We start from the raw sequence: 20654 nt of genomic DNA, 5'->3' as shown, positions 1-20654 counted from the left end.
AAATAAAGAGAGTTTCTAACTTTGTATTTATTGTTAACTATTAGATGGCCAATGGCATTAAGAAAGTTGTGAGTATATCCTGGAACCATAAAATTTTGCTAACTTCAAAGAATGGATGATTGGCAAAATAAATATTTGGATAAATAAAAAAAAAGCTTTTTCTCTCCTGTATGCAATGTTACAGGATTGCATGCACATGGAAAGAAATATCCAAGTCCAGAAGTTCAACTTCAATGCATTAGAGCAACCAAAAGAATATAAAAAAATGCCAAACAAATTTCTATATACAGTTACATAAAGGAAAATCCAAAAATGAATGTTTCTCCAATGATCATGCCTTCATTTTTTGGACTAGACAATACATGGATACCTTACCTGAAATTCAATATGTCTTGGATTTTGGATATATTTCTCCAAATACACTCCATCATTTCCAAATGCAGCTGCAGCTTCACTCTTAGCTTGCTGGAAAGAACAAAGCATAAGGTTTAGAGATCAGATGGTCATTACAGCTACATATCAATTCCAGGATGAATAATAGTGGAGAAACAGAATTAACATGATACTACAAGTTAAAACCACATTGTATCAGGTGGTAACTTTAACCTTATGTCACGAACTCAAGTATCTTCTTACCTCAATGGAAGTCCAGATTGTCAGATTATATCAACTTCAATCAATCTCATATTTTACAAATATTAACTGTCCCATCAGAATTATTTCCACCAGTTTATGATAAGAAAGGAATTAGAAAACCAGTAAGGGTAACTTGCATTTGCATGGCTGCTTGATGCGTTCTAGTGAAAAAGACAAACAAGATTGGTATTCACTGTACAAGTCTGGCATAAAAGTACCTGTAGCAGCTTCACAAACTCATCAGGTTCTTTAGCTAATCTCATTCCACGCCCTCCACCACCAGCAGTTGCCTAAGTGAAAGTAGGGAGAGAAAGAAGAGATTTAATAAAATACCCCCAAAAACCAAGTTAATTTCAATATGGAAAAATTTTGAATCCAGAAGTGAATGCTTTGGTTGTCATGAAGAAGAATGGACTGAGAAACAATGCATGTGGACACAAATAAACTAGATCAGACTAAGTTCACAAAAACCAAAATAATGGATTGTACGACTAAACAAATGTAAAACTGCATATTTTGTCGTATTAAGCACTTATAACTCTATCTCAGGAAAGAAAACAGTACCTTGATCATGACAGGAAAACCAATTTCATGGGCAAGCTTCACAGCCTCTTCTGTTGACTAAATTGCAAAAAAAAGCAATTAGGGATCAAATCATTTGAAGCAGTAACGATCACATTGAAGATACAAAACTGATGTCTTAGAAGTTCTTCTACCTGCACAAGTCCATCACTTCCTGGTACAGTAGGAACACCAGCTTTTTTCATTGTTTCTCTAGCTGTAGATTTGTCGCCCATTACCCGAATGCTGTCTGGCTGACAAAATAATTGAAAGGTTGGTTAGTTCCTGTATAAACTGCATCATACATTAGCAAAAATTGCATTCGATGAACCATTGAAGGAAAGTTCTACATCCGTCAGATTAAATATTGTGAACAGACAAACAAGAAATGCCCATTATCAAGAACATATGACCTTGTGCAATAAAATTGTTTTGCTAAATTCATTAGAACTAGTTGCGTGGTTATACGCTTGAGCATTTTTTCTTATTCACACGTGAAATCAACTAATAACACAAAACTACTCTAAAACACAAACACCACAAGGAGTAACCATCTAGAAAAATAGAGAAGAAAAGAAAATTGAAAATTAGATGCTTTAGGCATTGTTTTAACAACTTATATAAGATATAAGAATTGATGGATTTTGTACTGCAAAGAAACTGAGAATCTGTATGTCTCATGTTAATTGCCATCAATAATTTGAGGGGAATTTCATACCATATTACTTGGACTCAGGTACGAACATTATACAAGGTTGCGGATCCAAATATTTGACATTGCCATTTCTAAAAGTTTTAAAACAAGATCAATGGGAATATCAAGTACCCACTAGGAATGCAAGTGTCTAGTGTCTGAGAGTCAATATCTGGCACAGGTATAGTGTAGACAAAGAGTCCATGTATATCATGACTCAATCTACAGCTTAAAGAACAACTTACATTTGGTCCAATAAAATTGACTCCATGTCCTCTGCACATATCAACAAAGCGAGCATTCTCAGCCAAGAAACCATAACCAGGATGCAACATTGTACACCCACGACTAACTGCAGCAGACAAAACATTTTGAATGTGCAAGTACCTGTCAAAATATAAGATCACACATTTATAGGTGTCCATAAAGTCTTATATGCATGACAAAATCAACTGAAAAAATCCAGAAAAACATCTATCAGTTCAACAATAATAAAGGAACACTTGGTTGTTTGAAGGCAATTTTGGAAGCTAATGTTAACAAGAACAATCAGCACTTACGATTGATTGCTAGGGGCTTCACCAATACAGACTGCATCGTCTGCAAGCCGCACATGAAGAGCATCCCGATCAATAGTAGAATGAACAGCTACACAAGGTATACCCATTTCATGTGCAGTTCGGATCACTCTGACTGCAATTTCTCCTCTATTGGCCACAAGAATCTTTTCATCACGACGAATTTCATTCAGCACTCTTCCATAATTTGTAGATCTCTTGGCTGCATAAGAAGTTGGCTTTCTAGGATAATATACTTTGCAGAAGTTGGCAGCATGTCCCACACCAAGCTTACATTGTGAGCCTTTTATTCCTCCAGCAGGTTGAAGGAACAGTCCCTAGTGTAAAAATATGAAGTTGTAAGGTATTTAAATAATAAGTTAAGCCTGTATGATAGCATCATTCCTTCAAAGGGTGTATGTTACTACTCATACATACAAGTAACAGCAAATGCGCATTCTAGGGAAATGGGATGCACGAGAAATAGTAAATGGGAGAAGAGGAATAGATCTGATCAAGATCCAAGCTAGAACAATGTTTGTATACATGACTAATTTGGAGTTGATCAGGACTGGAGAAATCCCACCACCAAGATACAGCTCGAATCCTGAGAATCCTTGTTAACAAGCAAACCTTCATATTAAACAACTAAGATTTATCATTAAGCTAAAGCATCCTTCTCAGAGACAAATTTTGGCTTCCTCAGCCAACCTATTTTAAAGATAAATGAAGTCCTCCAGACCAAACTCTCTTATGTTTGCTTTACTTCTATTCACATAAAAAACCAATTTAAGTGCATTGTGCAAAAATCACTATACGCGTTATTAATCACCTGGAATTATGAGAACTTGGGCAATAAATGATGAAAGGAAAGCCAAAAGAGCGATAAACTTACAGCCAAAACCAATGCAACTATTCCATGAAACAATACAATATCTACAAACGCAATCAAAGTGTTACTTTCACCCGGATCGCCAAATGGAAATCATCAAATGGCAATCAGCAACAACTTACAGGAAAAGGAACCACAGGCTTGCTGACGAGAATGGAGTCCATGATCAACCAGAAACCCTACATCCATGTAAGGAATGCAAAATGAACCAAATCCTGACCAAAAACAAACAAAAAGAAACCCGAGAAGCTCGGAGGATGAGCGGATCTGGCCAGAGGAATCACCTGAGCGAGAGCTGAGGACTGAGGGCTCGGGAGGCGGAGCGAGGAGTCGGTATCGAGGGAGCAAGAGCACAAGACAGCGAGCGATTATAACAGTGCTGGCGAAGCCGCGAGAGACGTCGATGAGATCGAGGTGGAGGTGGAGGCGGAGGCGAGGGGGCCTTGGAAGGCTCCGCCGCTGCACCGTGCCGTTTTATTCCTTGTTCCGTTTTCATCCGCCACATAACGGTTCTGTTGTTAGGGTTTGGTCGAACCAACTGAAGAAAGTTCGGTCGAACTCGAGCTCAAAACCTGATACCGGAGTGTTCTGTGATAAGTTTAAACTCGAGTTCTTTTGATAGAGCACGTAAATCTATCCTCTTGGAATGCATGACGTAGCTATCCCTCTCTATGTCTATGTAAAATATGTATATGTCCTCTCGGATGAATCTAGTGGCTAGCGTATAAAGTGTTGTCATCATTAGGTCTGAAGTTCGAATCTCGATAAAATCGAGATAAATGTCTATTTTATGTACTAGTTACTATTCTAAAGACTAGTAACCGTTCTTGATTTATCTTCTTCGTGTTGACTAAAGCAAATAAATCACTCCTTATACTGATAAATTACAACAACAACAAAAAAAAAAAAAAAAAAAAAAAAAAAAAAAAAGAGAGGAATAACTGTTTACAAGGATAAATTATACAACAATGACGAAGGCGGCGACAAAAGTAATGAATTAAGCATTACAAGTATCTTCTTATCAACAAAAGAATACATAATCTGCAAATAAGCAGCTTCAAATCAAACTAAAACTGCCAGGAGCAGGCAGGGAGTAATTAGTCAAGGGATTACCAAAAGGGTTGGATGAGAAAGCTTGAGGATGAGTGAACTCCAGCTGACTGTTCCGGGGACTTGTCATTGTCATGTTCTGCTGCTGCAGGAGATAGTGCTGCTCTTCCATGAAAGCCATCTGAAAATTGGGTGGTGGTGAAGTGTAGTTTGATGCAGCAAATGGATTTGTACCATATATACTTGATCTCTGTTGTTCTCGAGTTGCATCATCGTACAAGCTCTCAGGGAGTTCTTCGAATCCACAACCAGCCTGCTAACATACGAAATGAACGAAAGAATAAACAATGTGATCCAAAAAAAAAAAAAGATATCACTTCCAAAGAGAATAACATATAGACAGACTAATAGGTTCGAGTGGATGAATAAAAAATATTGAATTTAGAATTGAAAGGGAAACTAAACTCGCTAATTCATATTTAAACAATTCTTTCATCTCATTTCTCCTTTCGGGCATATACAACAAAATTTTTCTTGCTTTTAAGTACATAGCCAGAGAAAACTCTTCTTTTCTTCTCTTTTCTTCCCATCCTATACTTGTTCCCCTTCAGTTTCAAATTCTTTCAAGTAAACATAGTGTCAAAATAAGGATACGAAATGACAGACCAGTTTCGCTTCAGCCGGTTGGGAGGTGTTGCTGCTTGCAGTTATTACAAGTGCTAACTCCCATCCTGAAGGATCTGTGTATGTCTGAATGATGCCGCCGGTAGATTTAGGCTTGGTATCACTACCTGCAAGTGATACAGATCTATTTTATAAGTAAAGACACAAAACACCTCAATCTAGATGCAATAGTAATCTACAACAAAGTGAATTGAATAAGATCAAGTACGATCACAAAGTAATGAAACTACCAGGTGAAGATAACGCGAGAGCTAATGAATTTCTATCCTCAAGCTGAGTAGCCATGGAAGTAATTTCATCAAAATCCTGCAACATATCATGCTTCCAGTTTCTTTTGATGCCCAATGATCAGAGAAGAAGATATGAAAGTTACCAATAAGTTTGCTATTGTTTCAGACTGAGTTGTCATATCTTCAACTGCCTCTGATTTTTCTACATGCTCAACTGATGAAGGTTTAGCCTCTCGTAGAACAGTTTGCTCTAAACTCTCCCATGAAATTTGTTCTTCACAAGTTGACAAGTTCCTCTCTTGGGACTTCTGGCTCAATATCCAATATCCAAGGTGAATATGGAAGTTTATAAATCTATTTTCATAGAATGGCAAAGTAAAAATAATAGTGGAACAGAAGAATTATCATTTGGGAAAATGGAAAAGCGGCAACTAAAAAATTATCACTCGGAAGAAATTAAGTACAGAAGATGTAAAACCTCAATTGCTACTCATAAGTAAAAGACCAGATTGAGAATTCACTTGTCAGATAGACTGGATGAATTATGAATGTCTTCAAAATGATTCAGAGTTTCCTTGACTTACAACTTTATCATTGATCCTGGGGCCAGACAATCAAGAGGAGGTTTATGAACCAACTAAACAGTTTTGGGGAAATCTTGTGGGCAACTGGACTACCATTGAAGATATGTTTCATTGGATTTTGGTGAAACACAAACTCGTAGCAAGAGGAGTGCAGAAGTAACTCGTCTACCTTGTATAATAGGGCGTGGGATGCAGCATGGGTAGAAAGTAATCAAATGCAAATTAGAAAAATATGCCAATGAAATTAGACTCCTACTTAAATCATTTTACCTTCTAAATTACAAACCAATTACTACTTAACATCCCAAAAATTAAACAATCACTTAAAATGAAAATGCTAAAGATGAAATTTTACTAAAATTAATCCATATAAATCAAAACTTAAAAAAAAAAAGATTCCTAGTATCTTGGTAGAAAATCCTCTCTGAATCTAGAGGAGTTTTCTTCACCCTTTTACATTCTTATGTGAAAAATGAAACCAAAACTGAAAGTTCAATTAATCTAAATTCTAAAGTTGCAATGGTCTTAGCACATTGTATTTGGTACACGTTCAAATGGTGGCTTACAAAAATAAAGAATACCAGGGTAATACTGACCTGATCTCCTTTTACTCAAATTTCAAATTCACATTTCTTCCCATTGTATATAGTCATTTCATATCTCACTGAAATGAAATATGGCCTTGTCCCTTTTCTCAAAAGGATGAGAAAGTATTTATTTCAGCAGCAAAAATTGATTGGCAAGTCCAACCATATCCATAATATTGGGTAAAGCACATTTTCCTTTCCCAAAAGCCAGCTATAGAAATTATATACCAGACCTAAATGCACTCTCTTTAGAATCAAAAGAAATTACAGACTCACCAATGTTTTATTCAGAATAGATCCAATTCGAGTTGTTTCAGTAATGTGTTCCTCCATTGTGGCAAGAAATGATGAAGGTGGCTGTGGAATACAAACAAAACAATCAGTAATACTATTGAACTAAAAACTTCTAGTTGTCGGTAGAAAAGAAAATTGAAATAATAGGGAATGTCTAAGGAAACCTCTTTAAGGGCAGGAAACTGAAAATTTTTGACTAGCTCCAGACCTTTGCAGACCACATAGAATTCAGAAAGACTGAGTGCCTATTGATTGCAGAGACAACAGCCATAATGTTTGTTATGGTACTCAAAAGAATATTAATTCCATAAAAAGGACGAGAGAGAGAGAGAGAGAGAGAGAGAGAGAGAGAGAGAGAGATTCATCACAATGTTTGTTAATTTACCAAGTGCCCAGCCCTTTTGTAAATGTCCAGTGCTCTTGTAGCTTCATATCTTGGCATTGCAAAGAACTGCAGTAAGATTAACAGGACAGTGATAAATCTAAGCCAATCGAAGTATCTTTTTTTCCCCATTACAAAGCCACTATCATCTATTGGAAAAGTATTACTGAGTGCATTACCAAATCAACAAGATTGATTATCCCATCATTCATAGCACGATAGATTATGAAGCTTTCTTTAATCACCTAAACAAAAGATGTTTTCATATAAACAAACTAATCTGTCATGTAGCAACATCCTAACAGAATTTCAAAAACATGACAAACAGTAGCAATTGCTTGCCGAAAGGTTGTGACTTTGAAGAAAAATTTAGTACAAACAAATCATGAACATACCAGTGCCAGGGCATACTGTATAAGATAGTTGCAGAATGCAGCTCCTTCAGGCTATAAGAATAAACTATTTAGTTGTGTAGCAAAAATAAGAAAAGAAAGGTAATTATTATCATTAACAAGATATATCTTGCTTGATTCCTTAGACCAACAGAGAACACTGTTAATAGTGATCAGATAATATTCATTGCCTGGCAACCAATAATGCGAAAAAGCAAATGCTGTAAGGCAAGTAGCTTTTGTAGCAGTTCCTCGCTGCCTAAAGTTCTGGTACTAGTATGTTCCTGAATGTTATGAGAGTATAATCAACAAAAAGAAAAGAAAATTAATAAAATAAATAACAACACCAAGAGCTTCAGAAAGCATACTATGTCAGGGACATCCGAAAACCTCCTCGACAGATGCTCTTGAACATCATATTTTAAAATTTTGTAACACTTTAATCGTTCCTCCAGAAAGAGTGCATAAGTCCGGACCCATGAGGAGCAATCCCAAGCTAGAAAACATCATGAATATCTTCAATGCAACTGCTATATTATATATCATTTGACATATCAAACAGAACAAACTTACCAAGAGAACTGGAATTATCCTTGAAATTGGTCAGGTCAAGGAAATGTGCTTTGTTAGAATAGTGTAATAACTCTTCCCTAAACGTAGAGTCACCTTCTCTAAGTGTCCTGTGGATAACAATTAGTGTCTTCAAAGAGACCTGCAGAACATCACCAGATACAGCGATTCATTTTGATGAATCCTATGACAGAAAATTGCCAACATTTTCATCAGCAAGTGATGTTATCTAGAAACCTAAATTACACAAATCATGCTACATTTGTAACTCAACAAAGGAGAATTGACTCTGAAATTTGTTGCTTCTTCTGATTCATTTACTGCACCACGGTCTCTTCATACCAAACACCAAAGACAGTGAATTAATTAACCCTAGGAAACAAAGCAGATGATTGGCCAATCTGGTGCAACCACACGAGACTGACTTTATGAATTCAGTCAGAGAGCAAATTTTACATGAAGATTGCATTGTTTACTGCACACCAGTGCGGAGAAATAGCGAATGTCATATAATCAAATGGTTGACCATCAAAGGAGAGAACCGAAATGAACGAACCAATTATCAACCAAGCTCACCACCCAATTACGTGTCTTTGCCAATCTCCTAGAAAGTGTGCGCACGCAGTAAGCCACATCGATCCGCGGCAAACTCCCCGAAGCTGCAGCAATAAACTCTGGACACAAAAAAGAGCATGTAGACTTGAACTCGATCAAAATCCCTTTTTTAGGAGCGAGAGGTCAAAAGAAAGATAGTAGAGGGGGAAATGATCTTACTTTGAATGTGTCGCTCCTTGGGCGGGCGTTCGACGTGGCTAGTGGCCTTGACAACGGCGACGTCCACGTCCTTGATTCGAGACAAAGCAAATCGACGCCACAAACGCAGCGAGTTAGACTTGGGTTTTTCCACAAAGATCCAAGATATGTAATCGATCCGCGAAGAAACAACCTTGAAATTGCTCTTGACCGTGGCGAGGCTGAGGGTGGTGGTGTCCTTGAGGGCGCCGTAGGCTTGCCGCCAGCCCTTGAGCGTGCTCATTGATAGATCAATTCGAGAAAACGAAAGCGCTGATTCCAGTTCTTCTCTCTAAAAGCAAATAACAGAGCAGAAGGAACTGATTTCCAACTCAGCCACGATTCTCCATTTATCCTCCTCTTCGCAGTCGTCGTCGACAACTACTACTGCTGATCTCCTCCGCTGCGAATAAAATAGAATCAAGGCCAAAGAAAAAAATTAATCTACCCGTTTAACCAGACACAGGTCCAGCGCAAGCAAGATCTGCGGGATTCGCTAGTGGGTCCCTTTCCTTTGACGAACCAAGAAGCGGAGGTATATTTGGGTACGGAATAGGTTCACCGAAGACAGGACGATAACTACATCTCGCGGGAAAGGGGTATGGTTGATTAATAAATTTATTTACTTATATTTTTATTCAAATATATTATTTTACAATTTTAATTAACTATGATAAATTTAAAAATATCACGCATTCGATTTACTAAATTGATATTTTATTCCAATTATAAAATAAATAATATTTATACTTGAGCACGATAAAATGCTCGAACTTAGCTTAGCATGATTCGATAGGATTTTGATAGTGTCGATAGTTGTATCATTATCTTCGCTATTGGCCTACCTTTCTCCTAGTTTAATTCAAAGACATAAAAACGAAGAATTTTAAATCAGAATTTTACTTTCAATCTATCATCTTGTTCAAACTTCAAAGACAAAGCTTTGAACTAGTCATGTCGTGAAGTTCGACAAATCATGTTGTTCATTTCCTTCTCGTGTTGCTCTTAGATGCCCTCTTTGTCGCCTTCCTCCAAAATGTGATCCTTAAAGGAGGGTGGTGATGGTGGTGGCGGAGGCGGCTGTGGTAGACTTATGAATGAAGTATAGGAAGCTCTCTTTGCTTTGCTAGCCATTCGAATTCTTCTTCGCTTATTGAAGGAGTTCTCAGTTTTTGCCAGGTTGTTCGTGCTCGTGTTGCCCATGTCTGACAAATTTGAGAAAGACTTGGATTTACCGGAGAAGAAGCTCGACAATCCTCTCCTGCAACAATAAATTGGAATGCAACCAATTGATCTAACACAATACACCAGAAGTATAAAGAATTTTCAAAAGGGATTTCTTGCTTGATAGGGAGGGAGTCTTCCAAGGAACCCAAACATCTAAAAGCTCCATTCTTCGCCTGGCTCTTGACCTCTCCTCCTTTGCTCTCCTCCTCTTCCTCCTCCTCCTCCTCCTCCGAAGAGGCCAATGGCGACGACAATGAGTCACCACCGATGGAAGAACTCATGATCAACACCTCATCCTCCTTGCCTTGAAGGCTAACCTTGTCCTTCATCTCCAGTTCTTCCTATACCTCCTCACTGTGAGAACAATACCTTGAATACTACACTCATCAACGTTTATGTTGATTTAAAAGTGATCAAACACAGTTAGACACCAGAAATGCTGCCAATTACAGGATAGGGTTTGTCTCAATCTGGAGCAGCCCACATCACATAATTATTGCACTTCATTCTCTCCTTATCTCTATCCCTCATGCATAAGTGATTCCTGTTTATTAAATAGTTCAGTGCTGCACACTATGATAGGTCAATAACTAATAATTATTAAGCTACAAAGCACACTGTTAATAATAACTACAGGGTAAGGTTATATCTCATGATTGTGCTCTAGATTAGTGTTTTAAAACTATGGGTTTGGATTAAAGATATGTTTTTATTTAATTAGTTAGTGTCTCAACTTTCCAATACATTAACCAACTAATCTCTGCCTAATTAAGATAAATATACTTCCACTAGAAAACAGCATAAGCTTGCTTGAGATAATTTATTTTCTCTTTCTGCCTGAAATAATTGTTAGAAGATCCAAGCAAGTACCAAATGTCCAAGTTCCTAGCAAATTATCATTAGGCTTTGACTTTCTTAAAGAAGTATGAATCTACATTAGCAAATTTTGAGACCCAAGGCTTTGTAAGGTTCAAGAGACCATATTTTCCTAGTTATATTTCAACTAAGGCAAATAGTAACTCAATGCCTCAATGGGCAAATGAGAGTAAATCAATATGCCAAATTAATTGCTAAAAGATTAATGGTTACATATGAAGGCCTAGGTTTAGTCTCCATTGCCATTAGATGCTATATCACAACATCAATAGTTTCAAGATTCTTATGTTAGAGCTTGACTCAATTTTCATGGTAAAAACAACAAAAGATAAAAGAGGAAGTCGGTAATTGAGTAGGCTATATAACCTAAATAATTTCTTTTCATCGAAAGGAAGAAAGAAATTACTAGAGTTGATGACCACTGCACTGCTTGTCTTGAATCGACATGATGTTGCACACTTGAGGTTTCCACTTGGGGCATGACGGCACATCAATTAGCCATTTCTTTTATTAGCGTCAAATTTTTATATCTACCAACCATTTGTAATCTTTGGATACTCCTTTAGCAGCTATAATTAAATCATGACCTCGGATGTCCCTGCAACAAGAGAAATGGTTCTGTTACTGTGCCTCCCATGTTTAAGAAAAGACAATGGATCTTAATTAGGTTTCTAGTTTGTGTTGTAACAAGTCGAAGGAACGCAACTGTTTTGTCTAGGCACAAAGGGAAGGAGAAAGGTACCTGACAAGCGATGTTAATGGGTACAGACATTATAGTAGTTGTTGCTGATTGCAAACCATGAGACAAGCATATAAACTTTGAGAAAATAGACAAAAAGATTAGAGAATAAATTTCTTTAAAAAATAAAGAGAAAGAGGAAAAAGTTCATGCTTAGGGAATAAAATGTAGAGCAATTCAACAAAATCATGTTGCTTAGTCCTTTACTGCAATACCTCACAACAATGTTTCAGTAAACTTTACATTTGTCTTTCCTCTTTCCTGTAGAACTCCACAGAAAATCCAGTGAAAAATGAATGTTTGAAACATTCATTATCAAATTACAATAAGGTCTGTCCAATATCTTTTAAGGATGAGAGGTTTGCATAGGAGGAAAGAAAAAGAATGTGATGTTTTTTAGGACTGTCACTCAAGTAACCTTGCGCATCGTCTGCTGCTTCATTTCTTTTCAAGCCTGTTTCCAAGAGAAAACCAAAACAAAGTCAAAACAAAATATAACAAACGGAAAATTAACATGATTGTTATGCTTTATGTGCACTGCATTCAAATCTTTAGAGTTAAAAACCATATGGAATAAAATGACTAAACCAAGATCAAATCATTAGAATGACGCTGTTTGAATATCAGATGCAGTCCCTTGATTACACGGTTTAGGCATGCTAGAAGTAAACTGCAGCAGCGAAGGAAACAGTGATCAAATGAAAGCACTTTTTACATGGTTTACTAGCACTGCCATTTTGATGTTGGCTACACGCGCGAGAACATTACAAGTACCACCTAGCATCATGGGATTGATGACCACTTTCGTGCCATCAGAGATTATCAATGCTTCCTGGAGTTCCTTTCTGGTCCCAACAAGAATTGAGACTAGAAGTGATCAGACAACAATATAATAGTTAACATGGGGATTTTGTTTTTTTCAATGAAACTCTTGTAAAAGCAAATAAGGCAACATATTTTCAAAGGTACTTCCTGTTATACTTTAGAAATTATTAAGCATAATTCATTCTAAAACAAAAGAATCCCTTGGGATAAGAGCCATTTTTCATGGAAAGTTGGGTTCAAACCAAAGTTTTGGTCCAAATTTAATTCCCATAACCAGGTTCAAATTATTAAGCTTAGAAATTAAATAGTAATGCTAAATATTGAAAAAAGCTTAGTCTATAGTACACATCTGTGAATGAATGTGGATTTGGTTTGTTCGTGTAGTGAAAATTCCAGTCAACCAGGAAGCATATGCTTTCACAGGACAAATTGGAATAGCATATAGAATATCATGCCTAAAACATAACCAACAAAAAAAAATAATACATATATAGTTCAACTTAAGGAATGCTTCATTATTCTCAAGATATGAAGTCAAGGCAAAAAGTAGCAACCAAGCGCCAAACCACTGGCAAGTTCAAATATGAAGTATATAAACCTTCTGCTATGTAAGTAATAATAAGACTGTAAATCCAAGCATCATTATACCCATTTTATTAAACCCCGATCTGTTAATCCATTCTAAAAATAGAAACACTACGTGAGGAACCACCGATCACACCCTTTGTGATAGGCGACCACCTGCACCCCCTCGTGGGGAGCTGCCGCCTGCCACCTCATGGCCAACCAAAGTCATTCGCCAATCCCTTCCAATTGCAATTGTTTATTGGCACTTTCCTTCCATTGCTCTTCCCTATATTTATATCTGGAGCACCTCGTAGTCACACCATAAGGAAACATAGCACCTTTGTCCAGCATGAGTATAATTGTCCTGCCTCTTTCCTGGTGTGAGCAGTAGCACACCCGCAGAGATAGTTCAACATGTGTGTGACTTGAGCAGCTTGGTGAGGTTGCATCCCTGTTGATTTGTGCAAACAGCGGGTAGTCTCTATCATACTTCACCTTCACTCAAGCATCATCAAGTGAATCTGCAGTAAGCATTGTTTTCTAAGAGAGGAACTTGAAATTAAGGGTTGACATGATGTTCCTTTTCTTGTTATTAAATAGTTTCCTCATACTCATACTCTTTGGAATGCCATTTGCAAGGTATCACCATGGTGTTTTCATTGAGAACCAAATTGATTTCTGCTTGCAAGCTTCATCCAAGAGGTAGGATCCACCCTTTTACTTGAAGGGTGATTCTGATGAGATTAGAGGATCACCATGAGAATCTCATCCAAACCATGAGCTGATTTGCAGACATATTTTGGAATGTCATTTGCAAACGGCCAAACGCTAGATTTTACTCCACGGGCTGATTTATCACTTCGCAGAAAGTGCAATTTATTCATACGCCCTAAACAAGTCATGAAAACAGATTGAGTATATTCGAAGAAAGATTTCATGGCAACCAAATGGGATGCTAAGGGTTGGTTTAGTTACTCAACTAAGAAGTTTATATTTGAAGATAGATTTCATGGAACCTAATGGGATGCTAAGGGTTGGTTTAGAAACTCAACTAAGAAGATTATAATGAGATAAATATGAGTCCGTGCTTCATTTCCCTGAATATAAAAATGTAAAGGCAAAAAAGAAGAGACTATGACCACACAAGGTTAGTTATACAAAAGTTAAATTGCTTACGAATTATGACCATTGTTTTAAAAAGCTACCACATAAGCCACTAATGCGGTTGCATATGCAAGGAGGAATCACATCACATCTCCTTATAGTCATATAAACCTTATATTACCTAAACCAATCACTGAATGTGAAAGACAGTCATATAGTTAAATTGATTTATCGGCTACTTTTGCCAAATAGACAAAATATTTTATTCATGGTAGTCATGATTGTGATCCAAACCATCAGATCTTATAAGCTTAAGAATCAGATTGGCCTAAACAATAAAAGTTGTTAGGTAAGACCAAAATTGTGCTAGGATCTTACAAATCTACAATCCAATCCTATGCTTCCTCATCATACCTACATAGGATCTTGACACAAATAACCTTAACTAGGTGGAACAAATTTACTGATAAACATTTTTAAATGTGATGTTCAGTAAAAGTAGATAATTAATTTTATGCCATGTCGTTTGAAAAAAAGAGAGTTGAACTTATATGAGATTCTTGTAACTCCTAACTCAAAAAATGTTTTCTAAAAGTTTGTCATTCTTATTAAAGTTACTCATTACATAAAGATATTTGAATGATTCATATGAAAAACTTTAATTATGCACCATGATATTCAAATGACAAGTATAACATGTTCATATTATTATTATTATAAATCAAAATTAAATACATATGATAAATCATAAATGAAACTTGCAATCCTACAATCTGAATTGATAGACCTCTCCCTCTTCCTAAATAGGATCATGATCCTAACTTGATTTTATCAATTGCTAGGTCAACTAGTAAAATTTCTTTTATATGGATTATGTTGGTTGGTCAACATGCATTGTTGTATGTTAAATATTTTGTGTTATATGCATTGATTAAGTTCAGATGAAAAAATTGAACAGAGTTATGTTTGGGATGGTTGATTTAATAGTATATATTTATTTCTTAGGTTGATTAATTTGATATATTATTTTATAGAGGTTTGTTAGACACAATAGTATTTATTAATATTATTTTTTATAAAATACAAGTGGTCTCTTCATTATGTAGTAGTTCAACTGCATACCTCATGAATACGATTTCTGAAACTTTGCTTATGAGTTAAGCTAAGTGGATATAATTGAGTAACAAAGTCAAAACCTCCTAAATACTAAAGTTGATGTGGCAACACGTTAATAATCAACAAGCATGCAGCTTGGATCATTTTTGCATTCAGTCTAGATATTGGAAAATAGAAGGTTTTTTTTGGTTTATTAACGGACCTAAATAACAATAACTATAACCAGACAGAAAATTTAAAATGACTTCTCTCTGGATTCTGATATTTCCATAGATCTCAACATAACAATGGCTTCCAAACACGAGAATGGTGTTTAAGATTCATATCAACTACAAGCAGAACTGTGCTACTTTTAGCATTTGGACAAAAAAAAAAAACAAGAACAAATCTCGCACGAAACTGATGTTTGCGAGATAAAAAAATGGCATCAACAACCAAACGATGATTAGAGCAGAAACGGAGAAAGATATACAGAAGTAAAAAATTGCTTCTTAAAAATGGCGTTCGACAATATAAAAGCCCTGATTTCTTGAGACGAAAAAATATTGTTTTTTCTCAAACAAAAGGATCAGCATATGGGCGACGAACCGCTCTTACCTAATGCGTCTTTCTCCGAGGGTGCGGTTTTTCAGCCGCCAATCTGTAGATCCAGTAAACCTAGAAACACGGCAAATCTAAAGAGGATTAGCATCGGCTAGTCATCTCCACAGAAGATGAGGGGGGAGGCGGAGGAAGGACGAAAGATCGACTCGCGTACCAAAGCGGAGACGTGGGCAACCAATAGGACAACCACGAAGAGAGGAGCTGCATCCAGCATCCACGGTCCCGATGTGCTCTCCGCCATAGCCCAAACCCTCGACCCTTCCAGTTGGAGCTCGAAAGAGAAATCGTGCTACGTTTCTGAGACTGAGAGGAGATCGGGGAAGAAGTATTCTTTGTTTCTGGTCAAATTTACCGATCCGCACCCTGAAAAATGAGAAATGACAAAGAAGACCCCTAGTGTTAAAAATTCTTAAACAACGCCTCTTTGCCACTGGACTTGACAACATTTTTATCATTTTAAATAAATGAAAATATAATTAAATTATCTATTTTAAAAAATTAAAAAAATAAATAAGAGACTAGGTGATATTATTATTATTATTATTATTATTATTATTATTATTATTATTATTTAATTTCCGCTTGAAACAGCGAGTGGGTGGTTCACCACATGCTTGCCCATTGCATTGCCTCAAGGCTCCACCGCTGACCTTATCCGCAAGTAAATCGTGGCGGGCCCGCCGCTCGCACACCCGTTTCATCCGACGTGGCGCCACCGCGCAAGACGGGGAGCCATTTCTAGCCCTTCCTCCTCCTTCGCCTCAACGACCACCACCACCACCCCCACCTCCTCCTCTCCTGCTCCTCCGCCTCCTCTCTCTCTCCTCTTCATTTCGATCGAGAAATCAAATTTCCCAATAAAAAAACAAGACCTTTTTCCTTCCACCGACTCTTCCTGTTCCTTTATAGTTTATACTCAAATCGGGCACTCGGATTCAGAAAGAAAAAAAAAACAAGATCTGGATCGGGAACGATGGAAGGAGGCGGCGCCGGAGGGGCAATCGACGAACTGATCCAGAGACTGCTGGAGAGCAAGAACAAGGGCGCCGGCAAAAAGGTGCATCTGAGCGAGACGGAGATCCGCAGCCTCTGCTCTGCCGCGAAGGAGATCTTCCTCGCCCAGCCCGTCCTCCTCGAGCTCGAAGCCCCCATCAACATCTGCGGTACGAACTGACTCAAAAAAAAACTCAATCCCTTATTTGCTTCGGAAAATTAGGCACCAGGAATGAGAAATTAGAATGCGCGGATTCCTCAGGGGACGTGCACGGGCAGTTCTCGGACCTGCTGCGGCTGTTCGAGTACGGTGGGCTGCCGCCGAGCGCGAACTACTTGTTCCTCGGCGACTACGTGGATCGGGGGAAGCAGAGCATCGAGACGATCTGCCTGCTGCTGGCGTACAAGATCAAGTACCCGGACAACTTCTTCCTGCTGCGGGGCAACCACGAGTGCGCCTCCATCAACCGGATCTACGGGTTCTACGACGAGTGCAAGCGGCGGTTCAGCGTCCGCCTCTGGCGCCTCTTCACCGACTGCTTCAACTGCCTCCCGGTGGCGGCCCTCATCGACGACAAGATCCTGTGTATGCACGGGGGGCTGTCGCCGGACCTGCAGGCGATGGAGCAGATCAGGGAGATCGAGCGGCCGGTGGACGTGCCGGACCAGGGTCTGCTCTGCGATCTGCTGTGGTCGGACCCGGACCGAGAGATCAGGGGGTGGGGGGAGAACGACCGGGGCGTCTCCTACACTTTTGGGGCCGACAAGGTGGCCGAGTTCTTGAGGAAGCACGATCTCGATCTCATCTGCCGGGCTCATCAAGTAAACTTCCATACTTTCTCGATCCATTCCAAACTGTTTCGTTTCGCCTGTCGAATAATTTGGATGAACCTTGAGGGTGATGGTGCAGGTTGTGGAAGATGGGTATGAATTCTTTGCGGACAGGCAGCTGGTGACCATCTTCTCGGCCCCCAACTACTGCGGAGAGTTCAACAATGCTGGTGCCCTGATGAGTGTGGATCCGAGCTTGCTCTGCTCCTTCCAAATCCTGAAGCCATACAGAGCAAAGGGCCAGGTAAATGACTGATCCTCGTAGGGATGAAGCGACTGAGCTCTGGTTGTGAGCTAGAGAGAGCGGATTAAGGGACAACTGCTTTACATAAAGCTGTTGGATTACCATTTCCATTCAAAAGATTGTTTTTGATATCATTTTGTTGCAGCCAGTTACTGATGCCAGAAGATACGTAACTCAAAAACTGTATATAGAAAAATTTCCCAGAAGTAATTCATTTGATGTTACTGTGAGACGTCACAGTTTTGCTAAACATGTGTTGTAATCATGAGATGTAGCTGAATAAGATCAAAACAATGGTTAAATAAAAAATATTGAACCCCAGAGGTTGTTTTGTTGATGTTAATTGGGAAGGAGTTCGATAAAAACATATATATTGAACCCCTTGAAAGTTAAAGACCTACATAGCCACACCTAGATAACCATTTAGTAGTGACTATGATTGTTGATCTTGTTCGGAATCCGAGTCGGATGAAGATCGGATGAGGTGTCGCTGGTGTTGACGGAGGAGAGATTATGATGTTGCGGTTGTACGGACTTCGGCGAACAGACCTCCACGTGGCCCTGAAGGACTACCGGGTCTGAACCGGTGGTACTAGAAATCTACGCATTCTCAGACAAGCACACAGAATGTTAGAGACCAAGGATCAGGGAAAAAGTCTCCGGAGCTGGTCCTCCGACGCTCAAGTCAGATACTTTTCCTCCAGAAGAACAGTGTACGAAGGAAAAGAAAAGTAGACAAGTGAGCAAGTGAGCGTACCTACGCAAGGGAAAGGGCATCCCTTTTTATATGACAGGGCGTACCTTCTGGAGACTGACCCCTGTCAAAGGGTGTCAGGTGTCAGGACTTATCGAGTAGTGGAGGACACGTGGCCTTTTCCTATAGATTAGAGGAAGGTTCTATTGGCAGAGGACCTCAATCACTGGAATATTCCCTGACATGCAGTAGATATTCTCTGACAGGTGGTTATGATTCCTTGGCCTGTTGTCACGTAACGCCTACTGTTCTGCCCGGGTGTGGTCGAGGCAGCTCGGGTCGATTCACTAAGTGCTAATGAACAGACTGAGTGAATGGAGGGGGTGTGATTGGAGTCCCTTTCTGCCGACTTTTATGATTCAAACCCGACCGAGAATGACAAGTCTACTTACACAAGCTAGCTGGAGAACACCCGATCGGTAAAGCCAGGTCGGGCTCAGTCCTGATCACACGTCCTTCCCCAAACCTGGTTTCCCGACCGGTAAACCCCGCGCTGATTTTATACGCGCGGGTGGCCCCGGATGGTCCTACTCCGTATATTGACTGTCACATCCCCTTGACTTTTGATTGTCACATCCCCTTGACTTCTGACTGTCACATCCTACCATTATAGTGGCAAAATGTGAATACGCTCACCCCCAGCGCCCCCGTCAATCCGTCCTAGGGTCAATACGGAGGAGGTAATTACGGATGACTACTACCACATCTTACCATTATGCACGGTATGAATACAAGTACAAAATTTTGACATTGTGAATTGATGATTATTTGGTGGTACCAAAATTTTGGCATTGCCACAATTGGAAGTTTCAAAACATAAAGAAATAAATAAAATACTACTTTGAGAATTTGTAGAAAAATTTGTGTGTTAATAAGCAGTCCTCCTCACCTTATCAAGCATGAAGGGAGATGCATAAAAGTCATGTTCAACTCCCATGTCTCTTTCTGCGTAGTCCCAATTTATACACTAAGCAGTCAAATCGGCTCCTCATAAAAAAGAAATCCAACTAAAAAAAAAAAATCAAGTTCCCTGCCATATTAAGAAAAAGTCATCACATGAAGGAAAAAAAAATTCAGTGGAAGTTATAGAGCAAGTTCCTGTATTAAGACATAGTCAAGTATTTTTTTTACTATGTTAAATCACTGATATTAGAGAGAAAATCATGTACTTATTGAGACAAAACTCCAATAGATGTATTTAAGAAGACATTGATATATATTTAATTGAATAATAAATAAACGATGTACAACTATAACAAATAACTATATTAAACACGGAAACAAAAGATCAAAGAAATTGATATTCGATAAAATAAAATAAAATTAATTTAAATATAGATGATAATATAATAGAGGATGAAATTTAATGATATAGAAGCATTTATACAATCATATTTAGTGGGATAAGACTTTTATTATCGTTGTTAAATCACTCAACCCTATTTCTAATTACTTTCAGTACTACTGACAGCATCTCTTTTTTTTGCTTTTTTTTTCTTGTTTAACAAGCTTTTCTGACAGCATATCTTCAAGGGGACATCACACCTAGCTAAATTCTAGGGATAACTTGTCACAAATGGATTAAGTTTCAACTAATCACAGACTGTTATCCCTAATGATCGACAGCTTTTCTAGAACACTCGTGAAAAGTTTTAATAACTTGAAATGATTAAACTCCAAGAAAATTCAGTGCAGGCTGGAAGCAAGAAACGCCATCAATTTTTTTTCTTCGATATTTGTGTTATATCAGCAAAAACAATTAAATTAAACAAATGTATCTAGGAGGAATAATAATTGATTCTGTATGAAGTCGAGGAAGATGATGTGTTGGATAGGTTATCTTGATGTTGACTATGAGAAAATTTTGAGC

At 38.2% G+C, this 20654-nt stretch overlaps 3 protein-coding genes and 1 long non-coding RNA gene across 9 annotated transcripts; 1 reads left to right on the top strand and 3 right to left on the bottom strand.

The window, feature by feature from the left end:
* Positions 1-336: 336 nt before the first annotated feature.
* On the bottom strand, positions 337-3810 carry LOC122000560 (biotin carboxylase 2, chloroplastic-like). The gene is made up of 9 exons (XM_042554933.1): positions 3625-3810; positions 3463-3519; positions 3344-3384; positions 2452-2786; positions 2137-2278; positions 1353-1451; positions 1201-1257; positions 855-926; positions 337-465 (listed from the first exon to the last, which is right to left on the bottom strand). Exons 4-9 carry the CDS (start codon positions 2556-2558, stop codon positions 352-354), a joined length of 591 nt encoding a protein of 196 aa, XP_042410867.1. The 5' UTR covers positions 2559-2786; positions 3344-3384; positions 3463-3519; positions 3625-3810; the 3' UTR covers positions 337-351.
* Positions 3811-4282: 472 nt separating this feature from the next.
* LOC122002837 (putative clathrin assembly protein At5g57200) lies at positions 4283-9337 on the bottom strand. Of its 3 annotated transcripts, none has more exons than XM_042558185.1 (15): positions 9060-9337; positions 8888-8957; positions 8690-8787; positions 8117-8255; positions 7912-8039; positions 7735-7827; positions 7547-7597; positions 7331-7396; positions 7155-7220; positions 6934-7014; positions 6752-6832; positions 5448-5612; positions 5305-5380; positions 5057-5181; positions 4283-4706 (listed from the first exon to the last, which is right to left on the bottom strand). In XM_042558185.1, the coding sequence occupies exons 1-15, from the start codon at positions 9147-9149 to the stop codon at positions 4398-4400; spliced, it is 1638 nt and encodes a 545-aa protein (XP_042414119.1). In that variant the 5' UTR covers positions 9150-9337; the 3' UTR covers positions 4283-4397. The 3 variants fall into 3 exon arrangements, with proteins under 3 accessions (XP_042414119.1, XP_042414120.1, XP_042414121.1); XM_042558186.1 differs by having other exon boundaries at positions 4283-4703; XM_042558187.1 differs by having other exon boundaries at positions 5305-5347.
* A 452-nt stretch (positions 9338-9789) lies between these two features.
* On the bottom strand, positions 9790-16828 carry LOC122002836. Of its 3 annotated transcripts, none has more exons than XR_006117729.1 (4): positions 16117-16828; positions 15957-16016; positions 11415-12201; positions 9790-10676 (listed from the first exon to the last, which is right to left on the bottom strand). It is a non-coding gene; the product is annotated as an uncharacterized LOC122002836 (long non-coding RNA). The 3 variants fall into 3 exon arrangements; XR_006117731.1 differs by having other exon boundaries at positions 9790-10166; XR_006117730.1 differs by having other exon boundaries at positions 9790-11606; positions 11751-12201.
* Positions 16808-18358, top strand: LOC122002835 (serine/threonine-protein phosphatase PP1-like). Of its 2 annotated transcripts, none has more exons than XM_042558183.1 (3): positions 16808-17125; positions 17218-17777; positions 17866-18358. In XM_042558183.1, the coding sequence occupies exons 1-3, from the start codon at positions 16936-16938 to the stop codon at positions 18040-18042; spliced, it is 927 nt and encodes a 308-aa protein (XP_042414117.1). In that variant the 5' UTR covers positions 16808-16935; the 3' UTR covers positions 18043-18358. The 2 variants fall into 2 exon arrangements, with proteins under 2 accessions (XP_042414117.1, XP_042414118.1); XM_042558184.1 differs by having other exon boundaries at positions 16822-17125; positions 17853-18026.
* Positions 18359-20654: the final 2296 nt, after the last annotated feature.

This window comes from Zingiber officinale, chromosome 7A (assembly GCF_018446385.1).
Source record: "Zingiber officinale cultivar Zhangliang chromosome 7A, Zo_v1.1, whole genome shotgun sequence".
Taxonomy (NCBI): Eukaryota; Viridiplantae; Streptophyta; class Magnoliopsida; order Zingiberales; family Zingiberaceae; genus Zingiber; species Zingiber officinale.
The sequence above is the reverse complement of the archived record's forward strand: the minus strand, read 5'-3'. Positions and strand labels throughout refer to the sequence as shown.

What these genes read in the sequence shown, in the direction of transcription:
- LOC122000560 (XM_042554933.1), bottom strand. Translation starts at nt 2,558, where the DNA reads ATGGGTATACCTTGTGTAGCTGTTCATTCTACTATTGATCGGGATGCT. An exon ending in GTTTTCCTGTCATGATCAAG is followed by an intron (nt 927 to 1,200) that starts GTACTGTTTTCT and finishes ACTTTCACTTAG; the next exon opens with GCAACTGCTGGTGGTGGAGG. An exon ending in AGTTTGTGAAGCTGCTACAG is followed by an intron (nt 466 to 854) that starts GTACTTTTATGC and finishes TGTTCTTTCCAG; the next exon opens with CAAGCTAAGAGTGAAGCTGC.
- LOC122002837 (XM_042558185.1), bottom strand. Translation starts at nt 9,149, where the DNA reads ATGAGCACGCTCAAGGGCTGGCGGCAAGCCTACGGCGCCCTCAAGGAC. An exon ending in CGGTCAAGAGCAATTTCAAG is followed by an intron (nt 8,958 to 9,059) that starts GTTGTTTCTTCG and finishes TCTCGAATCAAG; the next exon opens with GACGTGGACGTCGCCGTTGT. An exon ending in AGTTTCCTGCCCTTAAAGAG is followed by an intron (nt 6,833 to 6,933) that starts GTTTCCTTAGAC and finishes TGTATTCCACAG; the next exon opens with CCACCTTCATCATTTCTTGC.
- LOC122002835 (XM_042558183.1), top strand. Translation starts at nt 16,936, where the DNA reads ATGGAAGGAGGCGGCGCCGGAGGGGCAATCGACGAACTGATCCAGAGA. An exon ending in AGCCCCCATCAACATCTGCG is followed by an intron (nt 17,126 to 17,217) that starts GTACGAACTGAC and finishes CGGATTCCTCAG; the next exon opens with GGGACGTGCACGGGCAGTTC. An exon ending in TCATCTGCCGGGCTCATCAA is followed by an intron (nt 17,778 to 17,865) that starts GTAAACTTCCAT and finishes GTGATGGTGCAG; the next exon opens with GTTGTGGAAGATGGGTATGA.